This window comes from Pseudophryne corroboree, chromosome 5, assembly GCF_028390025.1.
Source record: "Pseudophryne corroboree isolate aPseCor3 chromosome 5, aPseCor3.hap2, whole genome shotgun sequence".
NCBI classification, from domain to species: Eukaryota; Metazoa; Chordata; class Amphibia; order Anura; family Myobatrachidae; genus Pseudophryne; species Pseudophryne corroboree.
This window is the reverse complement of record NC_086448.1, coordinates 414,781,282-414,804,919: the sequence shown is the minus strand read 5'-3', so window position 1 is coordinate 414,804,919 and position 23,638 is coordinate 414,781,282. Positions and strand designations below refer to the sequence as shown.

General features: G+C 44.9%; 1 protein-coding gene and 2 pseudogenes across 1 annotated transcript in view; 2 read left to right on the top strand and 1 right to left on the bottom strand.

Moving 5' to 3' along the window:
* LOC134929608 (collagen alpha-2(VI) chain-like) overlaps positions 1 to 23,638 on the bottom strand; it is a 69,896-nt gene that overhangs the window by 14,769 nt on the left and 31,489 nt on the right. Inside the window, exons 3-4 of the mRNA XM_063925195.1 lie at positions 21,006 to 21,452; positions 20,846 to 20,884 (exon numbers count right to left, since the gene is read on the bottom strand). Coding sequence (XP_063781265.1) covers positions 20,846 to 20,884; positions 21,006 to 21,452 — 486 coding nt within the window. The remainder of the gene's footprint in view (positions 1 to 20,845; positions 20,885 to 21,005; positions 21,453 to 23,638) is intronic.
* LOC134931505 (5S ribosomal RNA) lies at positions 3,707 to 3,825 on the top strand (annotated as a pseudogene).
* Positions 4,025 to 4,143, top strand: LOC134930132 (5S ribosomal RNA; annotated as a pseudogene).

Sequence of the window (23,638 nt, the reverse complement as noted above, 5' to 3'; positions counted from 1 at the left end):
CCCAAAAAAATTTTAAATACCATTTTTTAATTTTCTTTTATCTCACTGATTTTTCGTATGGGTCATATATATACTCTTTTTATGAACTTATATGTTTTTATAATCATGTCTTTATAACCAGTATTTTGTATAGTGCGTTCCACTACAATAAATCTATATTTTTTTATATATATACTGCTTTTAGCAATCTATTGGCACCATTGGTCGCTCTCCACTACCTCATCCCCTGTCCACATAACCATTTTCTATAGGTAACAGTACCAATACCTATATTCATTTGAGGTAAATGAGCTGACACCCTGATATATAAATAGGGAGTGCAAATGCAATAAGCGGTTTTTTGTACACTACTTGTAGTGTTCCCATTCTAGTTGTCACACATAAGATACTGCATCCGTGGCGCTGATATCTCTCCAGTACACAATTTCTTTCTTGGTATTATTGCTTTCAGCCGCCTGGATTTGACCAGCATCACACACAGAATGTTTGGAACAAAGGAACGCACCAACAAAAGGAGTAACTTATGCCAAAAAATTTTCAATGAAACTGTCATACCAGAGATTGAACAGAACACTAACCATCTCGACGATATGTTTTGGAGCATAGAAAGACTACTGACAAAGGAAGTCAAAGCATGGTGGGACATCAGGGGCCTGGAACACTATGTCAGTGTAAACAGGATCCCCAGAGGGCTCAGGCTATCTAAACAACCTACCTTCGGTATGGACAATCAGGATTTTATGAAGGAGTGGGACAACACATTACATAATTGTTCCATTAACCTTATGAAACTACTTATAGCAGAAAAGAAACGCATTATCTCAGACCTGGATTTAGAGATAAAGGAGGCTGAGAACAAAATGGAAATACATAAGGATAAAGAGGATTTCAGAATCAACGAAAAAGTTCTAAATAAGAAACTAGAACGCATAGAGGAAGAAGTGATCAAGAACAAAGAAAAAAAGTTTACTAGAGACAGACAGGACTATGAGAACAATATGGTGAAAAACTGGAGCAGGTTTAATAGAGGAGAACGACAGGAGCCAAAAGGAACAAGGGACTACTGACAATCCATCCCCAAGAAACAGAGATATCCGCAGACCACCACAAGGGGCAAGCCCTTGAACCCTATCAGAACCACAAATCGATTCTCGACATTAAAGAGACTGGATTCCAACACAGAGGAACCTTTTTTATCTCCAGGCACTTCTCACCATCCCAGAGGCACGACAAGGACCACAGAAAAATGGAAAACCACCAACATATCCCCACGGAAAAGAAGGTTCGAAGAAGAAGAGGATGCCGTGGGGGAAGGAGGAAAGAACCTGTTCAAAAGACGAAATCTCGAATAGAACCAGCTGCCCCTAAAGGTATATATAACCTCTCCAGCCACGTATTGACGGAACACGAAACTACCTTGTAAATAAAGGCCTTTCGTTTGCACCCACCAAAGGAATGAACAAATTTGATGTCTTCATTGATTTAAACAAATTCATACGGAAAATTACCCTTAAACGCCATTTCCTTAAAAAAGAGGATGCAATCATACAAAACTATGAACAATCAAAATCTGGCTTGAAGCCCACTTCTAAATTTTACCCCCTTGAATCTAAGGGACATTATGTGGGCTTGTTCTATGACCTAGTAAAAAAGGACCTCTGTGATACTACCACCACACCAATCAAGGAAAGAAATCTCACTAATAAAGAGACAGAAGCAATAAAAAGACTTCAGGAAAATAAAAACATTGTTGTAAAAGCGGCTGACAAAGGGGGGGGGGTTGGTCATTATGGATAGAGAGGCCTATACCGCAGAAGCTAACAGACTACTGGGTGATAGAGCCTCATATATTCCATTACAATACGACCCAAAAGAAACCTTTGTGGAAGAATTGAGGACGATGCTTTTAAAAGGTTTTAGACGTGAAATCATCACCAAAGAGGAATTCCAGTATCTTTTAAACTCCAACCCCACCACCCCCATTTTTTACTTCCTCCCGAAAATACATAAGTCTTTGGAAAATCCCCCGGGAAGACCCATAGTGGCAGGTATCGATTCCCTGACTTCACACCTTTCGGAATATGTGGACCTCTTTTTAAGAAAATACGTCATAGAACTACCGGCTTATCTGAAAGACACTACAACGGTTCTAAACATGATGGAGAACTTCCAGTGGAAAGATACATATAGATGGGTTACAATAGATGTGCAATCTCTATACACTTGCATAGAGCATGATAAAGGGATTGAAGCATGCAACGAATTCCTCAGCAAAGACCATCTAATCACAGAGGATCACAGACTTTTCCTGTGCGAGATTATGCTTTTCATTTTAAAACACAACTATTTTAAATTTTTAGATGGATTTTATCTCCAGGTCTGTGGAACAGCCATGGGGACTATCTTTGCACCCAGCTTCGCGAATCTTTTTATGGGACAGTGGGAGAACAAACATATTTTTACAAACAATCCGTACCAACATAACATTATCTTTTATAAACGATATATTGATGACATTTTGATCGTATGGGAAGGGGAGCAACAGATCTTTAAAGAGTTTTTAACACACATCTCGACAAATGATATGAATCTCAGTTTCACAGCAATGGAGGACACTGAAAGGATTGAATTTCTAGACCTGGTCCTGACGCACTCAGGTTGTGATATTATCACGAGCAATTTTATTAAGAAGGTGGATATGAATAGCTACGTGCACTACAAGAGCAATCACCGACAACATTGGAAAGACAATATCCCATTCTCGCAGTTCAATAGAATAGCACGCAACTGCAAGAAAAAGGAAGAAAGAGATCAACAACTGGAAATCTACAAGGAGAGATTCAAGGAAAAGGGTTACCCTGCACAACTCCTGGAAGGAGCTATGGCTAGAACAAAAGAATTGGAAAGGGGTGAACTTCTGCAATATAAAGCTAAGGAAAATAGGGAAGACAATGTCAAGTTCATTACGACATACAGCAGACATGAGAAACTCATCAAACAAACACTCAAAAAACACTGGCACATCTTACTCATGGACCCCATTCTAAAGGAATACCTTACCAAAGAACCCAAATTAGTATTCCGAAAATCACAAAGCTTGAAAGACTTGGTGGCACCCAGCATGCTAAGAAACCCTGAAATTAGGAATCCGATGCCGAAATGTGTGGGCAGTTTTAAGTGTGGAAAGTGCAACATTTGCAAATATCTTCACCATAACAGGAAAACCTTCAATAACACTAACACCAAGAAGGAATACCGAATCAAACAGTTCATCAACTGTAACACATCATCTGTAATATATCTTCTGGAGTGTCCCTGTGGTCTGAAGTATATTGGCAAAACCAAAAGAATCCTGAAACTTCGCATCCAAGAACACATTAGGAATATAAAGAACAAAGTCCTCACACACGCAGTATCGAGACATTTCCATCAATGCCACAACTCGGATCCAGAGACACTAACCTTTAAAGGCATCGAATTGGTATCGTTGGGAGAAAGAGGGGGTGACCTTTCCAACCTCCTTTCCAGGAGAGAAATGTTCTGGATTTACGAATTGAACACTCTCCATCCAGATGGCTTCAACGAAGGATACGAAATAGCACCCTTCTTGTAACGTAAGCTACCTATTCTTCGTACTATCTCAATCCCAACTTCTCCCCTATTTCTCCCTTCTCGTCCTGGGTTTGCAAGAAAAACTCTGCTTCCTCGTTACAGCCATACCACACTGGACATGCCCAATTCCGGCCGATCTTGGAAGCAAAGCAGTGTTGGGCCTGACCAGTACCTGGATGGGTGACCGCCAGGGGAGACCAGGTGCTGTAAGAAAAGATTGCACAAGGAATCCCCAAAACCCAGAAATATTCCTATCCCTATCCTTATTCTTGATACATGTTGTCTCTCTTACCACATTATTTTTAGGTTAGGTATCCCCATTACAATAAAACTATACTATAAAAGTATTAAATAACTCTCGTCATCAGTCTGTTATTTACACTTAAGGTCTATCCCTATATTTCCACATTACTATTACAATCATACCAGCCTGGAGACGCCCAATACCGTCCGATCTTGGAAGCTAAGCAAGGCTGGGCTCGGCTAGTACAAGGATGGGAGACCTACTTGGAAGACCGGGTGTTGTAAATACATGATGGAACAACTTATGAATGACCTACTAATGTGTATATATGTATTATTTTTTTCATATTTTTTTATATATATATTTTTTCATAAATATATATTTTTTTATGTATATTTTATTTACTCCAGTGCATCACTAAAGGTTTTATCCCCAGCAGCAGATTATATTCCCTTAGTATATATGTATATAAGAATATATATATTTTTTCCTCCTTCCTATTAATGTCTCATGTTTATAATGGGTTATCATATTTATCGTAAATCCCCAATTTTTATACAATTTTAATCCAGCAACCTTGTCTTCTACATTTATAATTATTGCCCGGTTATACTGAATCGATCCTTCCTCTGTTTTCTATATAATCCGGAGCTGACCAAAGTTTGGATCCAACTTGAAAAACAGACAACATTCTATGGATATAGACTCTTAAAACATGTCCGCCACAAACATTGGTCCACTATGTATTCAGACTACAGTAACATGGCGGGCGCGAGATTCTAACGTTGCCATTCAACACGTCCGCCGGGTATCCAGGCAACCGCCCCGGAGAGTATAAACAACACAGTGAACTTCCGCCGCACAGAACCTACGCAGGCGCAGTACGAAGCGCCGGACACCGGAAGAGGGGCGGATATGACGTTACGCAGAGCCCGGACCGGAAGTCTGCGGCTCTGAGCGTCTTTAATGTATTTCAGCTATTTCTGACAATATTTTTCACTCGTTTCTCCTCTCCATAGCTTAAATCAAATAACTGTATTTAACACAGCATGATATTACACAGTTTTTATAGCATTTAAATAAGTCATGTTAATTGATTACAGGAAATGAGGTTTACATCACTTCCTGTCATTTCTGGTATATAAGTAAGGTCTGTCTCTAGTCTCAAATCACCCCTTGATGAAGTCCAGATAGGACGAAACGCGTTGGGTGCTATTCCTTGATCTAACCTCACCACAAAGCTAAGCTATTTTTCTGATTCCTCTATTTTTTAAAAAAGTTTTTGAAAGCCTATATTCCCGTGTGCCTTTTTAACCTGTTTAGTATCTTGTACCTTCTATACTGGAGTGATACTTTTAGGTTTTTAAATAACACATAGGGTTTTATGTTACCATGCTTTTTTCCTTTTATTCCCCAAAAAATTTTTAAATACCATTTTTTAATTTTCTTTTATCTCACTGATTTTTCGTATGGGTCATATATATACTCTTTTTATGAACTTATATGTTTTTATAATCATGTCTTTATAACCAGTATTTTGTATAGTGCGTTCCACTACAATAAATCTATATTTTTTTATATATATACTGCTTTTAGCAATCTATTGGCACCATTGGTCGCTCTCCACTACCTCATCCCCTGTCCACATATATATATATATATATATATATATATATATATCTTTGTATACAGTATGTGTGTGTTTATGTAAGTCTGGGTGTATATGTGTGTGTGTATATATCTGTGTATACTGTATTTGTGTGTTTATGTATGTCTGTGCCTAAATGTGTGTGAATCTATGTACGTACGTACGTACGTACGTACGTACGTACGTACGTACGTGTGTGTGTGTGTGTGTGTGTGGTGGTGGGTGGGGGCGCCGTGACATGACCCTGCTCCGGGTGTCATGTCTCAAGCTACGCCTCTGCCTATGAGGGTTACTTTTGTTACTGAAAGCAAGAGTGTCCCCCTGCATATATTCTGGGGATACCCAACAATCAGATCTCCCGAGAGCGGGAGTCAGATTCTAAATACCCAGGCCTAGTCATGCTAGGGAACCCGGGGCATACAAGTTTACACTGCTTGCTTTTCTTTTTTAAACTTTCCTAAAAAGTTTTTAATGAAAATCTTTTCATTAAAACGCTGCAGTCAGGCACAAACGCATGTTTATATGTGTGTGTGGGGTGTCTGATCAGTTGTGGTGTGGGGTAGCGATCAAAGTGTATGTTCCTTCCATAAATGTGCTTTCACTTGTCACCACATCCGCTGTGGAGCTACTGGTCTCTCTCGATATGATGACATTATCATCTCGCAAGTCTTTCGCCTCCAGGATCCTGAACTTTGAAGCTCTATCTTTGCTGTGGGTCAGTCAGTCAGAGAGTCGGGGGCAGGGCTCACCAAGTGCTGGACATGACCCCAGAGTGAGGTCATGCCCACTCCCCACAAGATCATGAACCCTTTTTTGGGGCGCTCGGTGTCCCGCTTTCAGAAGTTTAGATGTTGGGACTGGAGTTTTGCACTTTGGACAGTGATAAAATCTGTATACAACTGCGCATCTCTAAGGGGGAGGTTATAGATTTATTGTCAGGGTGTTTTGAAGCAGCTGAGGGGTTTTGAAAGTGAATGTACGGACAATGATCACTGGAGGAAGAGACAGGACTCTATCTTAGGGCAAATGTTTAATAATCATCTGACAGAATGGGAGGTAATAAGGGCCTCTATGCTGTGGTTATGGCATCAGTAGGGACTCATTCAAACAGTGACAGCCTATAAATTATATTCGTGTTTTGTTTCTGTTTTTAAAATAGGTATGTTATCTCTAGGTTTCCATTTTTATAATGGGGTCACAAATCTGTGTAACTTCCTTCATTGCTGATTTGTTGTGTATAGATCAGATCGTACAGATCAGGTCAGATTGTACAGTGCTGGAAAACTCTCAGACGAGACCTGAGAGCTGCAGGAAGCTCTTGAGGAGACACAATGTCACTGTACATATAGATATACTGTATAAAACAAATAATATATTAGTCATTATTAGCCAACAGTTTACTGTTGGTTGGTTCCTTCCTAAACATACATACTGTACAGACAGACACGCCCCCAAAGAGGTGCAGCCCAACCCCCTCCAGGGAGGCCCCCGGGAAGTTGTTGTACCAGGGCTCAAGATTTCTCTTGGGGAATGGCCATGCCAAAAATCAGGATTTTGTTACTTACCAATAAATCCCTTTCTCCTATTCCACAGGGGACACTGGAGAGCAGTTAAAGTGGGGATATAGTAGGCAGAAACTGGGAACTGGTACTTTAAATTTTATCAATGTGACTAGCTCCTCCCCTACTATGTCCCTTCTCCAAGCCAGTCTACTAAAACTGTGCCTGAGGAGAGCTGGAAGAAACCAACGTTAAAGCAGAGGAGGTTAATTAAGTCACCTAAAACAAGATAACACCAAGGAAGGTGAATATGAACAAAACTAGCAGTCACTCAGTGACAAGCAAACAGAGAAGTGAAGGAGGCAGGAAAACAGTGCTGGGTGTATGTCCAGTGTCCCCTGTGGAATCGGAGAAAGGGATTTATCAGTAAGTACCAAAATCCTGATTTCTCCTTCATCCACTAGGGAACACTGGAAAGCAGTTACAGTAGGGACATCCCAGAGCTCCCATGATGGGTGGGAGAGCACAGAGAGTCCTGCAAAACTGCGATGCAGAGGCCGTAAAAGTATCAAACCTGTAAAACCTGATAAATGTATCTCAGCCCGACCAAGTGGCAGCGCGACATAAAGTGGTCATGGAAACCACGCGTGCGGCCGCCAACGAGGGTCCCACAGGGCCCGTAGAGTGCTCCAAAAAGGAAGATGGAGGCTCTCAAGAAACCGCCAAATGAGCTTGTCTGATGGTCAGATGAATCCAACGTGCTAACGTCTGCTTGGAAGCCAGCCATCCAGGACGGGCAGCATCATACAGAACAAATAAGGAATCAGACTTTCGAATAGCAGAAGTCCTATCTACATAGATCCTGAGTGCTTTGACAACATCCAAAGACTTGGAATCCGGTGAATCTGCCTAGAGGGCCGGAACCACAAACTGCTGATTGATGTGAAAATCGAACACCACCTTTGGGAGAAACGACACGTGAGTACGAAGCTCAGCTCTATCCTCATAGAACACCAGGTAAGGAGGTCGGCAAGAGAGAGCCTCAAGTTCCAACACCCATCTGGCCAAAGCCAGGAGAAGGACCACATTCCAGGTGAGATATTTCATCTCCACTGACTCCAGAGGCTCAAATAACGGAGACTGTAGAAAAGACCAGGTTGAGGTCCCATGGAGCCGGCGGAGGGCGAAAGGGAAGTTGTATTCAGAAAACCCCTTGAAAGAAGGTCTGAACTTCCAGCAGCAAGGCTAATTTCCTCTGGAAGAAAATAGAGAGAGCAGAGACCTGAACCTTTAGCGAACCCAGTCTCAGCCCTGCCGAGAAACCAACCTGCAGAAAATGAAGAAGGCGGGCTAAGTGAAAAACCGAAGGGGAAAACTCACACCAGGCCACATAAGCTTTCCAAATGCGGTAATAGTGAGACGATGTGACTGACTTCTGAGCTCGGAGCATAGTAGGTATAACCGTATGAGGAATCCCCTTTCTCCTCAAGATGGCCTTCTCAACAGCCACGCCATCAAACTTAGCCTGCGTAAGTCTGGATAAAGAAAAGGACTCTGTTGTAGTAGATCATCCGTAGTGGTAGGGGCCAAGGCTTTGCTACAGACAACAGGTGTAGGGCCGAGTACCAACTCGTGTGGCCAATCCAGAGGACCAGCGCATTTTCTCTCTTTATGCGTTGCAGAACCCGAGTTAGTAATGGGAAAGGAGGAAAGAGATAAACTGGAAGTTCCAAGGAGCCGTGATGGCATCCACGGCTTCTGCCACCGGGTCTCTCATCTGAGAGTAGTAAAGAGGCAGTTAATGGTTCATGTGTGACGCCATGAGGTCGATCTGTGGTCTTCCCCACCTGCGGACCAGCTGACGAAACACCTGAGGATTGAGTGTCCACTCTCCTGGGTGCATGTCCTGGCGGCTGAGATAATCGGCCTCCCAATTTTCTACCCCCGGAATGAAGATTGTCGACAAGGCCAGAGCATTGCCTCTGCCCAGAGGAGGTGGTTGGTGACCTCTCTCATCGCCGCGAGTGCTGCCCTGACGGTTGATGTATGCCACAGTCGTAGCATTGTCGGACTGAACTCTGAGTGCCCGACCACGAAGCAGGTGATCTGCCTGAAGTAGGGCGTTGCACACTGCCCGCAATTCGAGTATGTTTATCAGGAGAGCGGATTTGTGGGATGACTAGCACCCCTGAAACCGGTGTTCCAGGGTCACTGCCCCCCACCCTCACAGGCTTGCGTCGCGTCTGTGGTGAGTAGAGTCCAATACCAAACAACAAACAGTTTTCCTTCCAACAGATGAGTCAAATTTAGCCACCATGCCTTTGCAGACAGCGTCACCCACTGATGAAGAAATAGATGAGCCCCGGACCACTGAAGTAGGTGACACAGCTGGACGGGCCTTGAGTGGAACCGTCTGTATGGAAGGGCCTCGAATGTTACCATCATCTTCCCCAGGAGGCGGGTACACAGATACACCAATACCCGACGGTGTTGAAGGATCAACCTCACTAATGTCTGAAGAGAGAGGATCTTGTCCTGAGGAAGAAAAACCTTCTGACAGACCGTGTCGAGGATCATCCCCAAGAACAGTAACCGTTGCGAGGGGCATAAATGAGACTTCAGGAAGTTCAGGTCCACCCATTCTGAAACAGAAGGTCTTAGGTTATCCGGATATTTTGAAGCAACTGGTCTGCAGAGTGGGCCATCAGCAGCAGATCGTCCAGATAGGGGACAATCGTCACTCCCTGCACTCTAAGTAGGGCCATCATGACTGCCATGATCTTTGTGAACACACTAGGGGTTGAAGAGAGACCGAAACGGAAGGGTCTGGAACTGGAAATGAGCATCCTGTATAGCCAACCGGAGAAAAGCCTGATGTGGAGGCCAAATGGGAACATATAAGTAGGCATCTTTAAAGTCCAAGGACGCCATGAACTCGTTCTGTTCCAAACCGGCTATAACAGACTGAAGGGACTCCATTTTGAAGCTGTACATACTCAAAAAAATATTGAGATCCTTTAAGTTCAGAACTGGCCTGGCCGAGCTGTCCGGCTTCAGTATGAGATACAGGTTTGAGTAATAGCCCTGTCTCCGTTGATGTGAGGGAACAGGTACCAACACTCTTGCAGACAGAAGTTTTTGGACCGCCGCTTGCAAGATGACCCTCCTGTCGTCGGAAGCTGGCAAACCTGTGGTGAAGAAACATTGAGGCGGTTGTATTTGAAAATCGAGTTTGTAAACGTAACTAATAAGATCCCTGACCCAAGCATCTGGACAGGACTGTACCCAGACCTCCTTCAAATCCCACAGATGAGCTCCCACTCTGGGGTCCCCCAGGTGAGAGGGAAACCCGTCATGCAGTGGGTGTGGTTGAAGACTTACCATCTGGCTGGGTTGAGGCCCTTGAACCTCTGCCTCGAGAGTCACGGGTGACTAAAGCTCCTCCCCTGGCATGGCTTCCAAACCTGGAAGGGGCACGAAAGGATCGAAAGGAAGGTCCTGTATAGTTCCGTCGAGGAGCTGGAGCAGCTGTAGGAAGATAAGTCGACTTACCTCCAATGACTTGAGAAATCCAGGTATAAAGATCCTTACCGAACAGGACCTCTCCTGTAAAATGCAACGCCTCTGCTGCCCTCTTGGAGTCAGTATCCACCTGCCACTGCCGCAGCCAGAGAGCTCTGCAGGCTGAGATAGCCAAAGCAGAAATTCTGGCTCCGAGGATACAGACATCCTTGGAGGCGTCACAAAAATATAAAGCTGATTCGCGAATATGTTCTGCCAAAGGTATCAGCTGATCAGGAGGCAAATCGTCATGCAAACCTGAGTACAATTGCTCCGCCCAGGCTTCCATAGCCTTGTTGACCCGACAACCTACCTGCGCCGGGCGATGCAAAACCCCCACCGCCGAGTAAATCATGTTCAAGGTAGTCTCCAACTTTCTATCTAACGGTTCCTTCAGCGAGTTTGCTCCTGGAACTGGCAGAACTGTCTTTTTGGACAGACGAGATACCGAGGGGTCTACAATTGGAGGGGTCTCATATCGTTTTCTGCTATCTGCGGGAAAAGGAAAGGAAGACAAAAAAAAATTCTATACCTGAATTTTCATCCGGGTGTTTCCAGGCTGCCGTCAGGAGCGCATCCAGTTCATTCGAAACTGGAAAGGTCGCTGTCAGTTTTTGGTTGGTGCTGAACCTCAAAGAACGTGAAGTGCCCTGTTCCGGCTCTTCCACCTTTAACACCAAACGAATGGCTGTAATAAGCACCTTCGATACCCTGAGGCACTGGTTCAGATTCCTCATAAACCTGTTCGACATCTGAATCCTGTATATCTTCCGCCTCCTCCAAGAGAGGCATATCATTGTCAGAGTCGTGTAACACTGAGGATAGCAACTTCTTTTTCTCTGGCTGGGTCCACAGGATTATCCACAGGATAACATTGGGATATTCTCGAGCGACAGCGAAAATGGCACCAACACGGTCACAAGCTTTCTGGCCTCCCAGGATGTATTGGGGCCTCCACTATATAGTCCCGCCCACTGACTCAGTCAAATCCGTTTTTTGCTTGGTGCGGCAGGAAGCCGCATGGTCACAGGGCTGCTGTGAGAGCAGCCTCAAGTTTTCATTACTTTATTTTTATAGACTTACTATAATGTTTTTTAGAGCGACTTCTCTTAACAGCGTCTTAAACGCATATTAGAAAGTCGCTCCAACAAGTCCCCACTGGGTCGCAACAACGCTTACCTTCGGGTATCAGGGCTGTCTCGACGGGCGGCTGTGTCGGATGTTCTAGCAGGTCCAGTAGACGTAACCAGGCTGTGGCCGGAGCATGTTGGTGAGTTTATGGACTTCCTCTTACTAGAGGGGTCAGGACACAGCTACACTGATTTGGTGGAGACTACAAACAGTATGTTGATGCACCGAACATCTCGAGTGTGACAGCGCTACGCTCCGGGGATCATAGGCGCCAGGACTAGGTAGAGGCCGCGATCCTGGGAGTTTAAGTCAACAGGGGGTTTCAGACGCTCTCCTGGCCGTCCCTCCTCCGAGTTCATGGCCAGTTCCCGCGTGTCTCTCGTTTCATGAACTGAATGACCTCACTTCCGGCTCAGACGCTACCATGAGGGTACTCGGTCGCAGCTTAGATGCTGCGGTTGTGTACACTGGATATAACCCGCCCAGACCGAGTCGCAGGCCTTAGCGTCTGCATACACGTGGAAGTCGCTCAGCGTCCGTGTCCGTTGGTGAGCGTCCGTGTCCGTTATCAGTTATCAAGAGCGGCAGTGTACACCAGTAGCGTCTGAATCCACTCGGCATCTTACGAGCGTATTTGCTTGGATATGGAAGTGTGGTGAGTCTCCCTGTATCCCGCTCTCTGGAGGCAGGGTATACAGTACTAAAAATTCCTTCTACTTGTTAGTATGCATTGGTAATTTTTAGTACCTATTGCATATGAGACCTGTGTATTACTGTGTTTTCGGCATGTTATGTTGAAAAAAGAGCCAGTTAAATCAGAAGTACAAGTTTCCTACTTATGTATAGGTTGTTATGGAGGTTGTATTCTCATATGACAATGTCTAATGCTTTAACATGTGACTGACTGCTAGTATGTGTGCTGACTTTTCTGTGTAATGTCAGTCCTGTTCTGACCCTCAAATCAGGTGCACTGTGGTCAGATTGATCTCACCTCTATATACTGACATATAGGGTGTTCTTCAGTCACAAATTGTGTAGTCGGTAACAGGTTAATACCATGTCTGTGAGCGGCAAAAGTGATGAGGAGAATTTATCAAGCACTCCTATAGCCCTAACATGCTTATCTTGTAAGTCAGGGGTAATTGATATGAATCAATTGGTCACTTATGAGGGTTTGTGTGCGAACTGTTTCGCTTTTCAGCGAAGTAAAAAACAGGAGGTAGTTCAACCACCAACAGAGCCACCATGGAAAATGTTCGCAAAGACTCTGTCTTCAATAGCGGACAGGTTAGCTCCGGTAGCACCACTTCAAGGGTTAGGTTACACTATGAACCCATACATGCAGCTCCCTTCCTATGGTTTGGTTCCAGTAGCCTCTACAAGCAACCAAGGGGCAGGTAAGACTAAGACAGATACGTCTGTGTGGCAGACTACACAAGATGATACATCGGATGATGATGAGGAAACGGTAGATTCAACTCCGTATGATGATCAGTCGCAGAGCTTTAGTTCATAAGATGTAGCTGAACTTATTAATGCCGTAAAGGCTGTGCTTTCTTTGGAAGAGCCAGCCAAGACAGAGTTAAAAGCAAAAGCACCTGTATTTAAACGAACAAAATCAGTGAAAGCTGAATTTCTAGCGTCAGATGAGTTGACTGAAATGATGGATGAGTCTTGGGCAGCGCCCAGTAAAAAGCACAAGATTCCTAAGAGATGGGATTCTTATTATCCATTTCCTGCTGGAGATTGTTCGAAGAGAGAAGTTCCTCCAAAAGTAGATGCACATGTTCTGCGACTCGTGCATAAATCTGCTTTACCACTGTCATCTACCTCTTTCACAGACAGAAGGGTAGAGAGCCTTTTGAAAAATATTTTTTCTCTAGTAGGAGCAGTGGTAAGACCTGCTATGGCTTCGGCCTGGGTAGCAAAGGCTATGGGCGAATGGATAGAGGAACTAGAGAACAGCATCCCTTCTCCTACTGGGGAGCAAGAGGATCGTTTTTGCCGTTTAAGACAATCTGCCCAGTATTTGGAAGAAGCAGCAATTAATGTAGGTACAGTTGCTTCTAAAGCTTCAGCCTTGACAGTAGTCGCTCGCAGAGCAATTTGGCTACGTACCTGGAAGGCAGATGCAGAATCCAAGAAAGAATTGGAAGCATTGCCTTTTGTGGGTAATATATTATTTGGAAAACCTTTATCGGATATCCTAGAATCAGAGGCTGAATCGAAAAAGGTCAGATTTCCGGCTACCTATAACCCGAAGTCCAAGGGTTTAAAATTTCGCTCATTTCGCTGGCAAAGCAAAGCAAAAGCTAAAGAGGAGCCTAAACAACCCCAGTTTAAATCCAGGGGTAGGAAGCAGTGGGCTAGCAAAAAGCCAGCTTCCAAACCTGAACAGAAACCCTCAGCCTGAAGAGACGGGCCTCCGCCTGGAGGATTCCAGGGTTGGGGGCCGACTCCTGCAATTTGCACACATATGGCAACAGTCAACAGCAGATGCCTGGGTGCAGAAGGTAGTATCTCAGGGGTATGGGTTCCCAATCAGGAGGCAGCCTCCTCAAAGATTTTTTTGCACCAGCCTGTCTCGTATAGAGTCGAAGGCCAATGCCCTGCAAGAAGCAGTCCAAAAATTACTGCAGTCAGGTGTGATTGTCCCAGTACCTCCATCACAAAAGGGACAGGGGTTTTACTCCAATCTATTTCTAATCCAGAAACCAAATGGGTCATATCGACTAATTCTAAATCTGAAGATGTTGAACAGATACATATGGATCCCGAAGTTCCACATGGAGACGTTACGCTCCATAATGTTGGCTATGGAACCGGGAGATTACATGGTATCTCTGGATGTACGGGATGCTTACCTACATGTACCTATAGCGCTATCACATCAGTGTTACCTAAGGTTTGCCATCCTCCAGGAACATTTCCAGTTCCAAGCTCTGCCCTTCGGGCTAGCTACAGCACCCAGGGTATTTACCAAGATCATGGTGGTGATGGCAGCTTGTCTGCACAAACAAGGGATAAGAATATTCCCATACCTCGACGACCTGTTAATCTTAGCACAGTCGCAAGATTTACTGTTGAGCCATCTCCAACAGACGATAGTTTGTTTACAGAGACACGGGTGGCTCATAAATTGGGAGAAGTCGTCCCTGAATCCGTCACAGCGGATGGTTCATTTGGGGGCCATATTGGATTCAGACCTACAGAAAGTTCTCTTACCAGAGAAAAAGATAGTCAAGGTGCAGGTCATGGCTCAGGAAGCGTTGCAAGCCCAGACAATGTCAGTCCATGCAGCAATGCGACTGTTGGGTCTGATGGTATCAACCTTCGACATGGTGGAACATGCGCAATTCCACTCCAGACCGTTGCAGCATCTAATTTTGTCCAAATGGAACGGAAATCATCAAACGATAAAGAAACAGATGATAAAGATTCCAGTAAATGTAAAAAGGTCTCTAGCGTGGTGGCTACAGACAGACCATTTAAACAAGGGGAGACCCTTTTGGATAAAAAAGTGGCAAGTCCTGACAACAGACGCCAGACTGCAAGGCTGGGGGGCGGTACTCGGAAGCCTATGGTTCCAGGGAAAATGGACCGCAAGGGAAAGTCGCCTGCCGATAAATCTGTTGGAGATAAGGGCCGGTTACTTGGCTCTAGTTCAGGCAAAGGACAATCTACAAGGAAGACCAGTCCAGATCCGCTCAGACAATGCGACGGCAGTAGCATACATCAATCATCAAGGAGGAACTCACAGCAAGAGTCTGATGGGGGAAGTAACTCCCATTCTAAAATGGGCAGAACTCCATCTCCCGGCATTGTCAGCAGTATTTGTCCCGGGTGTACTAAATTGGGGAGCGGATTTTCTCAGTCGGCACACCATTCAGGAAACCGAATGGGCACTACACCAAGAAGTGTTTCAGACACTGGTGAACAGATGGGGTCTACCGGAGATAGACCTTATGGCGTCTCGTCTAAACAACAAAATTCCGAGGTACAGATCAAGAACAAGGGACCCAGGAGCGGTCCTGGTAGATGCACTGTCAGTAGAATGGAGGTTTCAGCTGGCATATCTGTTCCCTCCAATATCTCTGTTACCCAGAGTAGTGAGAAAGATAAAGCAGGCAAAAGGAGCAATCATTCTAATAGCTCCAGCTTGGCTAAGAAGGCATTGGTACACAGATCTGTTGAGAATGTCCATGGAAGCACCGATACTGCTCCCTCAACGTCCAGATCTGTTAATGCAGGGTCCTTGTTATCACACTCATCTGGATCGCCTATCTTTGACGGCGTGGCTGTTGAAACCTCTATCTTAGAGGCTAAAGGATTTTCGAAACAAGTAATCCAAACCATTCTTAGAGCAAGAAAGCCTTCTTCGGCTCGTGTGTATCATAGAATATGGCAAGCCTATATTCACTGGTGTACTGGAAAAAATTACAATCCAAGATCTTTTAAAGTAGCTAGGATTTTGGATTTCCTTCAGGCAGGATTGGATAAAGGGTTGAAAGCTGCCTCCTTGAGGATGCAAGTCTCAGCGTTGACTGTATGGTTTCAGCAGAAGATTGCTGACCTACAGGATGTACGTACATTTTTCCAAGGAGTAGTACATATTCAACCTCCATTTGTTCCTCCTGCAGCTCCCTGGGATTTGAATTTAGTTCTTAAATTTCTCCGGGGTCCTCTGTTTGAACCACTTGAGAGAGCAGATCTTAAGTGGTTAACGGTTAAAGTTCTTTTTTTACTGACAATGGCGTCAGCCAGAAGAGTGTCAGATTTAGGAGCATTATCGTGTAAGTCTCCTATCCTAAGTATTTTTCCAGACAGAGTGGTTCTCAGAACGAGATCTAGCTATCTTCCAAAGGTGGTATCAAAGTTTCACCTGAATGAAGAAATTGTAGTCCCAGCTTTTCAGGTATCGGGACTATCTGCGGGAGAAGCGTTGCTGGACGTGGTCCGGGCTTTAAGAATCTACATAGATCGTACTAGTGCCATCAGGAAAACAGATTCTCTCTTCATCCTCTACGGATTCCATAGGAGAGGTTGGCCTGCTAGAAAACAGACGCTGGCGAGATGGCTCCGAATGGTAATATCAGAAGCTTATTCTCATGCAGATCTCCCTATTCCGGCTAATGTCTCTGCACACTCTACACGTAAGGTAGGTCCTTCTTGGGCAGCGCAGCAGGGTGCTTCAGCAGAACAGATATGTAGGGCAGCCACATGGTCTTCCATAAACACATTCATCAGACATTATGCCTTGGATACTTTTGCCTCTCATGACGCAGACTTCGGGCGAAAGGTCCTCCTGTGCAATCAGGAGCGTCCCCACCACTAAAATGGCTTTGGGAATCCCAATGTTATCCTGTGGATAATCCTGTGGACCCAGCCAGAGAAATATACGTTATGGTAAGAACTTACCGTTGATAACGTGATTTCTCTTATGTCCACAGGTATCCACAGGCATCCCACCCTGACGCATCTGATTTGAGGATCTAGACAATCACTAAAACCTCTTCCTTCTTGAATGGAAGGGTGTGCATGTGTGTTCTTACCGCCTGTACAGGTCTCTACCTAATGTTCCTGCCTAAAATCGCTGTGGAAAGAACTGATTTGACTGAGTCAGTGGGCGGGACTATATAGTGGAGGCCCCAATGCATCCTGGGAGGCCAGAAAGCTCGTGACCGTGTTGGTGCCATTTTCGCTGTCGCTCGACAATATCCCAATGTTATCCTGTGGATACCTGTGGACATAAGAGAAATCACGTTATCAACGGTAAGTTCTTACCATAACGTATATTTTGAAACCTGCGAAGGTGAAATTAAGGACGGGTTTGGAAAGGGATTATTGCCTTAGGGAGGCCCTCGACTGATCTTCCCAGGGACCGAGTTCATGCTAGTTCAAGCTCAGGGATTTGGACAAGGTGTTGGGACCTGGAAGCTTCTCTATCTTGACGAGAAGCCTCCAGTTCCTTGGTTAACAGAGACATTACATCCGTAAGCTGAGTAGTCCAAACAGGAACTTCCTGCAGCTGCTGTGAGGGTTGAGCAGATGGCTCAGACCCACAATCCTCACATAACAGGGAATTTTCTGACTGTCCCTGTGTGAACTTTGCAGCACGTTTTTACATGTGAAAACTTTCTGTGCTGCTTTTGACCCTTTACCTGCCATGTCAGCACTTTTCACAGTAAAAGAAAATGCAAGAATAACAGACAGAAGGGGGATAGTAAGGAAGTGTAGTCACACCCGCCCTGTAAGCCCTGCACTCTATGGTACAGCACCAGGCACGTTCTTACTGTAAACTACAGGTGCCTCACACATTCCCCAAACTGTCTAACAAACACCCCACTGAACTGCTCACAGTGCCTGGGATGTTGTGCTGCAAACTACGTTGATCCTGTAGACTGTAACATCTCAGCCTGAGATTCCGGGGCCGCTGGGAGCTGCCTGAGACACCGGGGCCGCTGGGAGCTGAGAGTCCAAGCCGGGAGTAAGCTCCCCCCCCCCCCTCCCGACGGTGAAACAGGGTTAGTGCGCGCCGTAGGCACGCGTGAAAAAAATGGGAGCGTGGCTTCATAGGAAAGGGACGTGTACCTACTCTCAAGGAATGGTCAAAAGGCTCCCGGGTGCTTGGAACAGTGAGCAAGTTCTCCGGGCATGCTGACCACCAACCACCCACTTAGTAGCGGCTCTTGTCACAGCAAGCAGTACTTTTGCTCGGGACGCCGCTGTCCCGGGGGCGCCACGGCCGCCGTGGCAAGAGCCGCTACTAACTAGGATGGTGGCAGCGGTTATGAAAAGGTCCTCTCCGTGAAGGGAATCTAGAAGCAGTAGCGTCTAGATTCCCTTCGCGGAGAGGACCTTTCTTTGCAGCGGGAGCGGCGCTGGCGGCGGAGACGGAGTACAGTGGTCGGAAAGCAGGAACGGGGCTGGTAAGTATATATATTTTTTTACTAGGTGCACAGCAACTAGTGGGCACAGCTGCAGGGGGCACAACTACTGGGGCCACAACTACTGGGGCCACAACTAATGGGGGCACAGCTGCAGGGGGCACAACTACTGGGGGCACAGCTGCAGGGGGCACAACTACTGGCGGCACAGCTGCAGGGGGCATAACAGCTACCGGGGGCACAGCTGCAGGGGGCACAACTACTGGGGGCATCACAGCTGCAGGGGCATCACAGCTGCAGGGGGCACAACAGCTACTGTGGGCACAGCTCTACGTGGTGCACAACTCTACAGGGGGCAAAACTGAACACGTCCCTTTCCTATGAAGCCACGCTCCCATTTTTTTCACGCGTACCTAACCCTGTTTCACCGTCGGGGGGGGGGGGGGGGGGTTGGGGGGGGTACCCAAGATCTAGAACCGGCCCTGCACTTACTGAGTATGTGTATGGGTCGTAATGGGTCAACCACTATTGGTCGACATGGTTATTAGGTCGACAGGTCAAAAGGTCGACATGAGTTTTTTAAACTTTTTTTGGTGTTATTTTCTTCATAAAGTGACGGGGAAACCCCCAATTAGTGCACCATGTCCCCTCGCATGGCTCGCCATGCTTCGGGCAAGGTTACCATTCCCAATTGTAGTCCATGTGGATCGTAAAGTATGAAAAAGTCCAAAAATGTGAAAAAGTCATGTCGACATTTTGAACTATCAACCTAGTGCATGTCGACCTAATTACCCTGTCGACCTAATGCATGTTGACTAATAGTGGACTTAAGTGGTGTCGACCTAATGACCGTATCACCTGAGTACAGTGACGGAGCAAACGTCTGGGAGGTAGCTATAAAGCTGTGGTGAACTGCCCAATTATGTTTCCTCTGATTGCATAATCAGAATATATTATTAGCAATTGCCTTTTTAGCATGTGGAATATGTTTACAAAGATATGTAAATAGCAAAAGATATTGGGGGATCTTCCTCTTTGAGACTGCTTATGCTCTAAACATAAACCTTTCATTATTTCCATCACAATCTCACATATTTATTTGTTTTATTTCTCATATGTGTCTCGCCTCCTTTCTCAACAATTAACAACAATGATGATGCAGATGCTGGTTATATGGCAGGACAAACTCTATTGCTTTGTATGTTTGTCAGCTATAACTTGTCACTCACACCAATAGGTGTCAGTGATGATCTTTCTATTTCTTTTATGTTGGCAAATTCATTGGGATGATTTAGAAAATAATACAAAATCTGTTTTCTGTTATCAGACACCATGTTCATATTAAACTCACATGGCTTTCTTATGGAAATTGTGATGTATTATTGACAACAAACTTTGAAAGTATAATTATGTAACCATGGAACTAAGAAAACAGAATTAGTCATTGCAAATATACAATCCTCTGCACCGTCATACTATTTTTATCAGGATCTAGCAGAGTCACAATTTGGAATATAGAGCTTAATTCAGTGGAGCATGCAGTTGCGATTTAGTTTGCAAACATATGCTAAGGACTCAGCTGCTCTCTTGTGCACAGAGACACTTACTGCAGCGTCTCACATCCTGCACACTCATACATAGGCAGAAACATCGGGAACATCAGTTGCAGATCACTTGGCCATCGGACCTCTAAGCAACTCTATGCTATCCCAGAGTGGCTCTCCTAAGAGGCCGGGGCGTCTCCAGCTGCGAACAAATTTAAAGTGACTTACAAGGGAATGGCTAGAAGACATCCAGGCAGGTGACGCCAAATCCCTGTTAAGGGACCATTTTTTACGCAAAGTGCTGTGAAAATACATAGGTCCACGGCTTTTTGTGGGACCTATGTATTTTTGCATGAAAAATGAATGTTTTCCACACAAGGTAATAGGATAGGGGTGAAAAAAAAGCAAAAAATACTTGTTTTTTGTGGCCGCGGCACTATTGCAGCTAATTGAATACTGCCCGATGTGTTCCCAAAAATGGCAGAATCACAAAAAAACTTTAAAAACACTGACTTGGTTGGTAAAGAGATAACCTAAAGCATAATTTAGCATGCAGAGGTGTCATACTAACTATTACCTGTATTCTAAATTCAGATTTTAGGTAAAAATAAACTTTCTTTTAATTGTGATTGCACAGATACAATCCAGCAGGAAGTGCTGTATGTATTTCTTAGAACAAACTGAATAATGTCACAGCCATAAAACATGTCTTACTGTACCTTGCTTGCAAATCTGATCTGGACAGGTGATCTCAGGTTCTGCCAAAACATATTCAATTACATTTATTTTTTGGCACATACTCTACATTGTTTCCATTTGGCTAATCGTAAAAGAAAATACTGTGCTATATAAAAGGAGGGCAAAGTAGTGCTGACATACCTGGGCAGATCACGGCCTCCATGTTGTCCAGGAATTCCTCAGCTGCTAGCTCAGCATAAAAACTCAGATTCTTTACCCTGTGATTAACATTGCAGGCTATCTTTTCTAATGTCCTTCTTTCTGCGCTGTTGTTAAATATATCCCCTATACCAATGGCATATACTTCCACTCCAGTACACAGTGACTCCAGCTTGTCTATGTCTTTAGGGTCATAACGTCCATCTGTGATTACAATTGCAACCACTTTGCTTACAGCCCTTCCATTTGGACGTATCAACTTGTCATAGGTGTACTTCAGGGCTGAGGGGGTCCAGGTTCCACCGGCCAGCCACTCCATTGATTTCACCTTAGAAATAAAAGTAGCTTTTGAGACTATATTGTGATCATCCATTCTGATGGCTTGGACTGCCCCTTGATGACTGTATTGCACCACGCCAAAGCGAGAACCTGCACACAAAAAAGATAATTATTTATATGGTTATTAGACATAGAAGAGTTGATGCAGCATTGACACAAGTCAGTTTTGCAGATGGATTTTGCATGTTTTTGCATTGCACATGCTCTGGAGCCGAGCGGAGTCAAGGGTACTTGAGTACGGGTGATTCTAAATCCTACACTACTCCACTAGCAACTAAAAGGGCATTGAAGATGTGTCATTGGTGTTTTTATGGAATTGCAGGATATGCAGGGTTGTGCATATGCCTAAATACTTTACACCTGTTTTCAGACAGTTCTCCTGCACTAAAGAGAGGGTTGGTACAAGTCTGCACTGATAACTATGATGGCTATGAAACAACTATGACGGCTATGAAACAGGGTTGATCTGGCCATAAGGCAGTGTACAGTTTAGCACACAGGTGAATATGCACATTTTAGGACAGATTTATCAAAGCTTGGAGAGAGATAAAGTGGAGAGAGATAAAGTACCAATCACTCAGCTGCTAACTTGTCATTTTCCAAACATAGCCTGTAACATGGCAGTTAGGAGCTGATTGGTGCTTTATCTCTCTCCAAGCTTTGATAAATCTGCCATGAAGTTCTGTACTTGCAGTGCGGGTGTAATTATGGTAGACATGCGTTCCACTCTGCATTGGCCCCACCATATCTGAATATTAGCTCAAAATATTTACTTCAACTCTGTATCATTCAGAATACTCTAATCAATGTACAATAAATGCTATAACTGGTTAGTAACAGTGTTCACTTGAAGATGTGTAAAATTATATTTTGAAATGTATATTTTCAGTAGATGGAGACATTTTTGGCAGTATGTAATGGCGTCTGAGTTTGCTGGAGGTGCTGGATGCCGGCCAAACTCGCAGTAATTTACAAGGCAAAGCCATGCCTTATAAATGAGTGCAGCTGGCAAACTGCGCCTCTGGCAAACTCGGACGCCATAACATTCCGCTATTTGTTGTTGAATAAATACTGTATGTCTGTAACAGGGCCCAAATTCAGTAACATTTCAGTCTTCCTGATGTGATTATCAGGGGTGTACTTAGTAGGAAAGCTATGACAGCAGTTTCATGCTGCATGTTTTTATAAAAAAACAAGGGAATTACTTTTAAAATACTAACTTCTTCCTGTATTCTAAACATGTAAGTTCTACAATGTTTGTCCATGACATAGTGATGACAGTAACACTTTGGGTATTACAGTGTTTACAGTTCCTACAATTATCCTGATAGAAGCTCATGTTTATAGCTCATGTTTATATGGTGACAGGGGTCAGCTCATAGGCAAGCACAGTGTCTTCTTGATGCCACACCTTCCAGCACAGTATGCTCAGCACCTCCTAAGGACCAGATGATGACATGACATCGCTGGTTTGGAGTACCTGCAACATCAATGCTTGTACTGCCCTGCTCCCATAAACATGGCTGCGAACAGTGTCTGCTGATCCCCGCTCAGCCAGTGGAGATTCAGCGTGGACCTACCTAAGGGGTGTGCAAGCATACACCATGCACACACCGTGTCCACGTCTATGCCCCAGCTTTCTGTAAAAATATTGTTGCAGAAAACTTTGGGTCATGTTAGGAAGAAGTAGTTCTTAGTCAGGAGAACAGTTAATTTGTACTTGTTATTGCTGTCATTAGCATGCTACTAGCTGTAATTTACATTCTCTCCTACATACTGACTCATTCATTTACAGTTTGTCTCCCTATCACTACCACTGACTCCGTATTTAAAGTTTTTGCCACTTGCACAAGTGGCTACATGTGGTGGAAACATGCATCACCAGGTAGTGTTCACTCTAGGCTGTTTTAGCAGGGCGCCGCACCCTGCCCGATTTTTTTAAGGGCAAAACCCACCCTGCCCTTTCTGCGGCACCCTGCTAAAACAGCCACCCGCTTTCTGCCCCTCTCAGCGTGTAAAGATGCTGCGCGCATGCGCGCGACATCCATTCACGCTGTCAGAGAGCTTGGGGGAAGCCCAGCACCTCCGTAGGTGCTGGGCATGCCCCCAACAGTGACGGCGCCGGCCGCCCACGCCCCCGTCTGTGGACTGAACCACCCACTTGCATTACGTGCAAGTGGCCACACCCCCTATTTGCATACCCACGCCCCCACGGACCCGCGCCCTGCCCGTCCCCTAGAGTGAACACTAACCAGGGGGTAATGGAAAAGTAACTA